This window comes from Leucoraja erinacea, chromosome 33, assembly GCF_028641065.1.
Source record: "Leucoraja erinacea ecotype New England chromosome 33, Leri_hhj_1, whole genome shotgun sequence".
Lineage (NCBI taxonomy): Eukaryota > Metazoa > Chordata > Chondrichthyes > Rajiformes > Rajidae > Leucoraja > Leucoraja erinaceus.
In genome coordinates this window covers 6,073,099-6,083,479 of record NC_073409.1, presented here as the reverse complement: position 1 = coordinate 6,083,479, position 10,381 = coordinate 6,073,099, and the positions used below count along the sequence as shown (strand labels likewise).

The window sequence follows — 10,381 nt, the reverse complement described above, 5'->3', positions numbered from 1 at the left end:
TGGCTGTGGTGGGGGGGGGGATGAGGTGTGGACAACTGGAAGAGAGAAGGGGCAGGACAAAACCTGGAAACCAAAACAAACTCAAAACCTCACTTATCCATGGTCTCCAAAGAAAAGTTTATTTTGAAAAGTTAGTTAAGTAACAGTGAACGTTTATTCTATCAATGAAAGATAGCTAACAAAAGGATCCACAACTCATGACCAAGCGCAGGCTCGGCGATCGTTTCGCTGAACACCTCCACTCAGTCCGTCTCAACCCACCTGAACTACCGGTTGTTCAGCACTTTAATTCCCCCTTCCCATTCTAACCTATCTGTCCTGGGTCTCATCCATTGTCATGAAGTTAGTCCCAGGGCAAATTGGAGGAACAGCACCTCAGAAGGGGGAATGTGGGGTGCAGGTGGGATAATGGGGAACACTAGAAGCAAATGTAGGAATGGAGGGGGGGGGGGCAGTGCAGAGGGGGCAGAAGGGGACCTGAAGAAGGTGAGAGCAGGGGTACAAGGATGGAGGAGGATTTTGAAGGGGGATGTGGGGAACAGAAGGGAGGGATGTGGGATGCAAGTGGCACAATGGGGAGCACCAGGAGCAAATGTGGGATCCGGGGCAGAAGTGGGTGAGAGAAGATAGATGGGCAGAATTGACGGGGTGGAGGTAGTTCAGAAGGGGGAGAACAGATTGGGGAGGGGGGGGGTCAGATTGTGGAGGGGGGGGGGATCAGATTGGGGAGGGGGGGGATCAGATTGGGGAGGGGGGGGGGGATCAGATTGGGGGGGAGGGGGGGGGGGGGGGGGGATATTGGGGAGGGGGGGGGGGATCAGATTGGGGAGGGGGGGGATCAGATTGGGGGGGGGGGATCAGATTGGGGGGGGGGGGGGATCAGATTGGGGAGGGGGGGGATCAGATTGGGGAGGGGGGGGGATCAGATTGGGGAGGGGGGGGGATCAGATTGGGGAGGGGGGGGATCAGATTGGGGAGGGGGGGGGATCAGATTGGGGGAGGGGGGGGGGATCAGATTGGGGAGGGGGGGGATCAGATTGGGGAGGGGGGGGGGATCAGATTGGGGAGGGGAGGGGGATCAGATTGGGGAGGGGGGGGGATCAGATTGGGGAGGGGGAGGGGGATCAGATTGGGGAGGGGAGGGGGATCAGATTGGGGAGGGGGGGGGGATCAGATTGGGGAGGGGGGGATCAGATTGGGGAGGGGAGGGGGGATCAGATTGGGGAGGGGGGGGGATCAGATTGGGGAGGGGGGGGGATCAGATTGGGGAGGGGGGGGGATTGGGGGGGGGGGGGATCAGATGGGGGGGGGAGGGGGATCAGATTGGGGAGGGGAGGGGGATCAGATTGGGGAGGGAGGGGGGATCAGATTGGGGAGGGGGGGGGGGGATCACATTGGGGAGGGGGGGGGATCAGATTGGGGAGTGGAGGGGGGATCAGATTGGGGAGGGGGGGATCAGATTGGGGAGGGGGGGGGGAGGGGAGGGGGGGGGATCAGATTGTGGGGGGGGGGGGGGGGTCAGATTGGGGAGGGGGGGGGAGGGGGGGATTCAGATTGGGGGAGGGGGGGGGTCAGATTGGGGAGATTGGGGGGGGGGGGATCAGATTGGGGAGGGGGGGGGGGATCAGATTGGGGGGGGGGGGGGGGGGGTGGGGGGGGATCAGATTGGGGAGGGGGGGGGATCAGATTGGGGAGGGGAGGGGGATCAGATTGGGGAGGGGGGGGGGGGGTCAGATTGGGGAGGGGGAGGGGGATCAGATTGGGGAGGGGGGGGGGATCAGATTGGATTAGGGGGGGGGATCAGATTGGGGAGGGGGGGGGGGGGAGGGGGAGGGGGATCAGATTGGGGAGGGGGGGGGGATCAGATTGGGGAGGGGGGGGGATCAGATTGGGGAGGGGAGGGGGATCAGATTGGGGGGGGGGGGGGGGATCAGATTGGGGGGGGGGGATCAGGGGGGGGGGGGGATCAGATTGGGGAGGGGGGGGGGGGGTCAGATGGGGAGGGGGGAGGGGGGTCAGATTGGGGAGGGGGGAGGGGGATCAGATTGGGGAGGGGAGGGGGGGGATCAGATTGGGGGGGGGGGGGGGGATCAGATTGGGGGGGGGGGGGGGATCAGATTGGGGGGGGGGGGGGATCAGATTGGGGAGGGGGGGATTGGGGGGAGGGGGGGGGATCAGATTGGGGGGGGAGGGGGTTCAGATTGGGGAGGGGGGGGGGGATCAGATTGGGGAGGGGAGGGGGATCAGATTGGGGAGGGGAGGGGGATCATATTGGGGGGGAATCAGATTGTGGGGGTCAGATTGTGGGGGGTCAGATTAGGGAGGGGAGGGGGATTAGATTGGGGAGGGGGGGGGATCAGATTGGGGAGGGGGGGGATCAGATTGGGGAGGGGAGGGGGGGATCAGATTGGGGAGGGGGGGATCAGATTGGGGAGGAGGGGGATCAGATTGGGGAGGGGGGGATCAGATTGTGGAGGGGGGGGGTCAGATTGGGGAGGGGAGGGGGATCAGATTGGGGAGGGGGAGGATCAGATTGGGGGAGGGGGGGATCAGATTGGGGAGGGGAGGGGGATCAGATGGGGAGAGGAGGGGGGGATCAGATGGGGGGAGGGGAGGGGGATCAGATTGGGGAGGGGAGGGGGATCAGATTGGGGAGGGGGGGGGGATCAGATTGGGGGGGGGAGGGGGGATCAGATTGGGGAGGGGGGGGGGATCAGATTGGGGGGGGGGGATCAGATTGGGGAGGGGAGGGGGATCAGATTGGGGAGGGGGGGGGGGGGGGGGGATCAGATTGGGGAGGGGGGGGGGGGATCAGATTGGGGAGGGGGGGGGGAGTCAGATTGGGGAGGGGAGGGGGATCAGATTGGGGAGGGGGGGGATCAGATTGGGGAGGGGAGGGGGATCAGATTGGGGAGGGGGGGGGATCAGATTGGGGAGGGGGGGGGGGAGATCAGATTGGGAAGGGGGGTCAGATTGTGGGAGGGGAGGGGGGATCAGATTGTGGAGGGGGGGGATCAGATTGGGAGGGGGGGGGGGGGATCAGATTGGGGAGGGGGCAAATTAGAAAGGGGGTGAGAGTGGGTAGAAGAGGGGATGTGGTGTCCAGTGTCTCCCCCGCTGATTGACCCCCCCCGGGCCTAGCCGCAGCCGAAGCCCCGGACTCACGCTCACTCACTCACCGTGACCCCGTAGCGCAGGGCCAGGCCCCGCAGCGTGTCGCCGCCGCCCACCGGGTGCCGGACGTAGCGCTCGGCCAGGGGCGCGGGCACGCTGGCTGTGCTGCCGTACCAGCGCGCCTTGGTGCGGGCCAGGCTCTGCCACAGCTCGGCCTCCTCCTCCTCCTCCGCCACCGCCGCTCCGGCCTCCCGCTGGGCCTGGGCCTGGGCCTGGGCCTGGGCCTCCCCCGGCAGCGCCTCGGCCATCGCCCTCTCCCTCTCTGAAGACCGACCTGAAGCTCCGAGTCTCCCCGCAGCAACAGCAGCCGCTCCCCGCACACACACACTCGCAACCTCCGCCGCTCTGAGTCGGAGCAGGAGGCGGGGAGGTTGGCAACAAAACACGGCATGACCCCGGGAACAGCATCCAGTGGACGGGCCGAATGGCCCGCCTCTCCAAGTCAAGTCAAGTCAAGTCAAGTCAAGTTTATTTGTCACATACACATACGAGATGTGCAGTGAAATGAAAAGTGGCAATGCCCGCGGAACAACAAAACAACCAAACAAATTATAAACACAATCATAACACACATATTATTTTACATAATAAATAATAGAAGGAAACACGTTCTGTACAATAGTGCAACTTTCAACAACTAACCCCCCCTGCACTTTAATTCAACTACAGAAAACATTCCAGCATCTGCAATCTCTTTTTTCCAATATGATCAATTCAATTGTCCTTTTTTGTGTGTTTGTTTAGTTTCTGCACTTGTTGGTCCTCAATTTAATTTAAATTTAGCCCTCAGATCAAATTTAAGATTTAAATCTCTGGAATCAATAAGATTATCGAGAGCAGGCAGGTTGAAAACTGTGTAGGAAGGAACTGCAGATGCTGGTTAACACCAAAGACAGACACAAAGTGCTGGAGTAACTCAGCGGGACAGGCAACATCTCTGGGGAGAGGGAATGGGTGATGTTTTGGGTCGAGACCCTTCTTCAGACACTGTTAAAAAATGTGCTCCCCATTGGGTTAAAGTGACATCTGTTGACATCCCTGAAAATAGTGGGCTGTAATCTGTATCAGAGATCCCCAGTTTTCGCCTCCACTTCAGCTAACAAGAGCAGAAACTTAAAAAAAAAAACGGGGGCTCATGTTGAAATAAGAGATTGCAGATGCTGGAATCTTGAGCCCAAAACCAAATACTGGTGTAAGCGAGTCAGCGAGTCAGGCAGCATCTGGGGAGGGAAATTGGCAGGCAATGTTTCGGGTTGGGACTCTTCCTTCTCCAGGCTGATGGAGTCGTTCAGTTTAGTTTGGAGTTACAGCACAAAAACAGGCCCTTCGGTCCACCGAGTCCGCACCGACCAGCGATCCCCGCACACTAACACTACTCTGCACACGAGGGACAATTTTACATTTATACCAAGCCAATTAACCCACCAACCTATACATCTTTGGAGTGTGGGAGGAAACCGAAGATCTCAGAGAAAGTCGACACAGGTCACGGACAAACTCCTTAGAGACAAGCGCTGTGGTCGGGATCGAAGCCCGGTCTCTGACGCTGTAAGGCAGTAGCTCTAATGCTACGCTAGTATGCCAAGTATTGGGGAGAAAACTTCCAAGCAGGCATACTTTTGAGAAGATTTTGTAGTGGACCTGTAAAATGAAACATGATTGTATGTGGTTACCCAGGAAACATCCAGATGCTTACATATTGTGCCTGAAGTTTGTCTGGAAACTGCAGATGAGGATGTGTTTTAAATGTTTAAGATGGAATTGTTATGGAGTTGCAGAAAACTACTTTAGATGGCATGGTGGCACAGCGGTAGTGTTGCTGACTTACAACGCCAGAGACCTGGTTTCGATCCTGACTACGGGTGCTGTCTGTACGGAGTTTGTACGTTCTCCCCATGACCTGCGTTGGTTTTCTCTGAAATCTTCGGTTTCCTCCCACACTCCAAAAACGTACAGGTTTTTGCTGGTCGCGCAGACTCGGTGGGACGAAGGACCTGTTTCTGCCCTGTATCTCACAACTAAACTAAACATTACAGATACAGCATGGAAACAGGCCCTTCGGCCCAACGAGTCCACGCCGACTGATGATCACCCTGTATACTAGCACTGTCCTACACACTAGAGACAATTTACAAATTTACCGAAGGCAATTAACCTACAAACCTGTGCGTCTTTGGAGTGTGGGAGCAAATTGGAGCACACGGAGAAAACCCACACGGACCCAGGGAGAGCGTACAAACTCTGTACAGATGGCGTCAACAGTCTGGATCGAACCCAGGTCTCTGGTGCTGTACGGCTGTGACTCTACCACTGCGCCACCGTGCTGCCCCAGTGCTGAACCAAGTTCATAACTCTTTGAAAATGGCAACACAAGTAGATAGAGTGAAAAAATAAGTCATATGGTGTGCTTCAGGGCATTGAGTATAAGAGTCAAGAAGTCATGTTACCTCTTTATAGGACTCTGGTTAGGCTGCATTTGGAGTATTGCGTCCAGTTCTATTCACCGCTTTACAAGAAGGATGTGGAGGCTTTGAAAAGGGTGCAGATACTGTTTAGCGGAATGATGCCTGGGGTATTCGCCAATGGGAGAGGCTGGACCAGATTGGGAATCCATATTGAGGAGGACCTGACGTGGAGCGTGAACACCACTGCGCTGCTGAAAAAGGTCCAGCAGAGACTGCACTTCCTGAGTGTGCTGAGGAAGAATAACATCACTCAGAGACTGCTGCTGTCCTTTTATCGGTGCTCCATTGAGAGCATACTAACATACTGTGTATGCGTGTGGTACACCAGCTGCACAGCGGCTCAGAGGAAAGCGCTCCAGAGGGCCATTGACAACGCCCAGAGGATTGTCGGCTGCCCCCTCCTTACCTTGGAGGACTTACACAGTTCCCGCTGCACCAAAAAATCCCAGAGTATCATAAAGGACATTTCCCACCCCGGACACTCCCTGTTTGAACTGTTGCCGTCAGGCAGACGGTACAGATCTACAAGGACAAGGACGAACAGACTAAAAAACAGTTTTTACCCCACTGCTATAAAAGCACTAAATGTAGCCGCCAAGGAACGCAGGGGCGAGACATACTAAGGGACTGTGGTACACTGTGAAATCGACAGAAGGATGGAGGGTTGGGTGTTTATGCGTGCTATTTTCGTGATATTTATTTTAGTTGTTTATCTTTTAATATTTTACCTTGTATGTATCGTTAGCTTTTAGAAATGTTTGAATGGTGCACTGACTGGCTGACATTTTTAAATTTCGTTGTACATGGTTCATGTTACAATGACAATAAAGAAACTATTCTACTATTCTATTCTGGACAGACATGGATATTTTCTCTGGAATGCCAGAGTTTGCAAGGAAAGCTGCTTATAAGTATATAAAAGTGAGAGGCATCGATAGGCAACTTTTTAGAGAACAGTCAAAACCTTTTTCTCACGATGGAAATATAAACTACTAGAGGGCGTTGCTTTAAGGTTGAAGGGCAAAGTTTAAAGGAGACGTGTGGGACAAATATTTTACACAGATTATGGTAAATGCCTGAAACGCACTGCCTGGGCTGGTAGTTAAGGCAGATACTATAGTGGCATTTGAGAGGCTTTTGGCTAGGCAGATAATATGGAGGGATATGGATTATGTGCAGGCAGATATGAGTTCTTGGCATTATGTTCGCCACAAACATTGTGGGCTGATGCCTTTTCTTGTCCCATAGTGTTCTATGATCCAGAAGAGAACTTTGTCAAATCAGATTACAAACAATCTTCCTTCTACATACTCAGTAAATTGTACATCGTAAATTAATTTAAATAAGTCGATTCGAACTTTTAAATTTTCCAGAGTAACTTTTTTCTAGGAATAGGATATTCTGAAACATTAAAATTAATATGACTGCAGATGCTGGTAATTTGAATTAAAACAGGAAAAACTCACCAGATCAGAGTGCACGTTCTCTTTGTCACCTCTTGGGTTTTGAGTTGAGTTTATTGTCACGTGTACTGAGGTACAGTGAAAAGCTTTTTGTTGCGTGCGTGCTGCCCAGTCAGCGGAGAGACTATACATGATTATAATGAGGCCATCCATAGTGAACAGATGCAGGATAAAGGGAATAACGTTTAGTGGAATGCTACTGTTGGAGTAGAGGTTTAAAAGAGTGGAGTGATTATGATGAGTGATTGCAAATCCACTTCTGGGACCAGCAGGCAGAGAGTGGCCTGGCTCTGGTGCCATCTTGGATGCTGGTGCTCCAGTTCCCTCCCACAACACAAAGCAACGCGGGTTTGTAGGTTAATTGGCCTCTGTAAAGTGCCCCTAGTGTGTGGGGAGTGGATGCGAAAGTCGGACAACATGGAACTAATATGAACGGTAATCTAAGGTCAGCATGGACTCATAGGGCTGAAGGGCCTGTTTCCCCACTGTATCTTTCAATCGATAAAGAACAAAAATTCTGTTAGTGTCTAATGGCTGGGTAATTTGATATTGTTCATTCTACATCCAATGTCAGAATGCCTCCACTTTAGCGTGCATCATCATTCTAAAAATAACCAACCTTGCCTTCAGTTGTTATTCTTGATCAGTCAATCGATTGCATCAAAATGCATGCATTGTCTGAGCTTCATGAAGAGCCAGCATCAATTTACAAAAGATTTGCCAATTCACTGGCATCCTTGCTCTCTCCTGTCTCCTAAGAGCTTCACTTAAAGTGAAATTACTTGTACAGAACAAAAATCATTTGCTTTAATTTTAACTAATGAGGCATCAAGTGTACACCACATTGATGCACATTTCAATACTAAATACTATATTTCAGAAGTCAAACTGAAGAGATGCAGAATTACCATGTTGTCATTTTATAATACGACTAGACCAAGTGCAGACCCATTGGGTCTGCTTCCCCAACGCACCCGTCCCCTACCCGTACCCCCCGGGGAGGTGTGGTCCTCCAACTCAACCAGTTGCCGAAGGTAAGATTTGAGCACTCCTCGGCAAAGATCATAGCTCGTGAGCCCCCCCCAGCACTGTAGTTGAAATAAAAATCCCAATAGCACCTCCTTAAGTGCAACACCAATTGACCCTCCCCCTCCTGTCCTGCCAGGAGCTATGATGGCAACATTGTTGCAAATGTGCACTTGCTGTGAGATGCCATTGAGCTGAAAAGTTCAGAGTGTTCCTGCCAGTGTTCCTGTCTTGCAACTTTGTATTGAAGTGTGTTGGAAGCTGTGAGGGATGATTTTAACAGGAAAAAACTTTTTAAATTCAAAGTTTTGTCAGATTTTTGAACATTTTCATTAATAACTCGAGAAATAAAGCATGAAGTTTTCAGATAAGGTGATTTCAGACTCCAGGGGGGAAATCTCTACCGGAATATGTTTTTACAAGAAGATGTGATTATACACAAACAAACACACACACGAACAAACACACACACAAACAAACACATCCACATCAAAGATTAGACATTTAATAGTTATATGATAATTGTACAACATTTCATAATTTGATGGGAAAAATGTCAATGGAACCTGAGGGGCAAACATTCTCCATGCAGAGGGAGGTGGGTCTATGGAACGAACTGTCAGAGGAGGTAGTTGAGGCAGGTAAAATAATATTTAAAAGATACTTGCACAGGTACAAGTTAGCCTAACCTTTGCAAAAGTTTGGAGGGACAAGGGCTAAATGTAGGCAAATGGGATTAGCTTTGATGATGGCATGGATAGGTTGGGCGAAGTGCCTGTTTCTGCGCTGTATGTCTGTATGCTTCCAATAATTCACAGAGAAAAAAAATCTTAATACATTATAATAGATACAATTTTCATTTCTTATGTTTCGGAGAATCTGATGACATCACATCATGCAGCAAAAAAATGGCATGGGTGCCAAACAATAGAAGATTGTGAACTGCCACTTCACATTTTAAGAGAAGAAAAGTAACTGACACCTAAAGACACAGAAACTGCATATGGTGGAACCTTCAGCATAATTCAGTGGGTCATGCAGCATCTATAGAGGGAATGGACAGACAATGTTTCGGGTCTGGGCCCTTCTTTAGACTGATGGAGTGGGGGAGGAAGGGGGAGGAAGGGGGAGGTGGAAAAACAAAGCCGGGCAAGTGACATGTAGATAAAGACTGCTTGCCACTCCATATCACTGACACAATGAATATTCGTCATGTTGGCGAACATCAGAAAGATTATAGATAATTATTGCGCTGGGTGTATAAATGCTTGTGATATTGGGAAAGGCAAATTTATCTTAAGTCAACTTAAAACAAACGGAAGATCATTCAGTTTGAGAATCATTCAAAGGTAAAACTGAGTAATTCAAAATGTTTGATAGGTTTTGTTTAGATAGGAATTAAGTAAAAATTTCAACCAAAAACCAATATGGTTTCATCTGTTTGCTGAGTTCCAACAAAATCCATCGTGGATTAAGCAAATCTCCAATTCATTTTTGCACTGTTACACAAAGATATTTTTTTGCAGCTTTGTACAATAAAGTCAAGACACTCCCTTGCCCTGTATTTGGACAGTCAACTGTTAGAATAGTTTCAAGATTGACTCGGGGGACTGGAACAGGGCTTGTGAATATTTCAGCTGAATTTGACAGAGAAAGCGGAAGTTAAATTTAAAAGGGAACTTTTCACACCCTCCAAACATCCCCCAAGGACTTTAGTTTGATTGAATTATACTTGAAGTGTGTCTCTTATTCCAGAAAGCAAACTGAATGTCGCAGGTTCTTATGAACAAAATGAGACGAATAATCAGTAACCATGCTTTTAATGATTGATTGATTCAAAGATACAGCATGAAAGCAGGTCCGTTGTGAGTCCATGCCGACCATTAATCACGGTGGCACAACAGTAGAGTTGCTGCCTTACAGCGCCTGAGACCCGGGTTCGATCCTGAATACAGGCGCTGTCTGTGCAGCCTGGCAGACATTGATAGCGTGAAAGAAGGCAACTTCCTTCCTGAGCTGGAGACACAAGAAGCTGCAGAGACTGGAGTCGGGAGCAAAACACAAAGTGCTGGAGGAATTCTGTGGATCAGGCAGTATCTGCTGGGGGGGGGGTGGGCAGGTGTCCTTATGGGTCTGGACCCTTACTTACTGATTGAGTTGAGGGGAAAAGCTGGAAAAGAGAGGGGGATGGGACAAAGCCTGGCACAAACCTCCTTCCCTTCCCCCTGTCCCCGATTACCCATATCCCTCCCT

The 10,381-nt window shown here is 50.9% G+C and overlaps 1 protein-coding gene across 2 annotated transcripts in view; it reads right to left on the bottom strand.

Moving 5' to 3' along the window:
* lysmd2 (LysM, putative peptidoglycan-binding, domain containing 2) overlaps positions 1-3,547 on the bottom strand; it is a 53,657-nt gene extending 50,110 nt beyond the window's left edge. For both annotated transcript variants that reach the window (XR_008726093.1, XM_055661108.1), the window contains exon 1: positions 3,180-3,547. Coding sequence is in view for 1 of the 2 variants with exons in the window: in XM_055661108.1 (XP_055517083.1) it covers positions 3,180-3,422 (243 nt within the window). In the remaining variant the exon portion in view is untranslated. The remainder of the gene's footprint in view (positions 1-3,179) is intronic.
* Between the last annotated feature and the right edge of the window lie 6,834 nt (positions 3,548-10,381).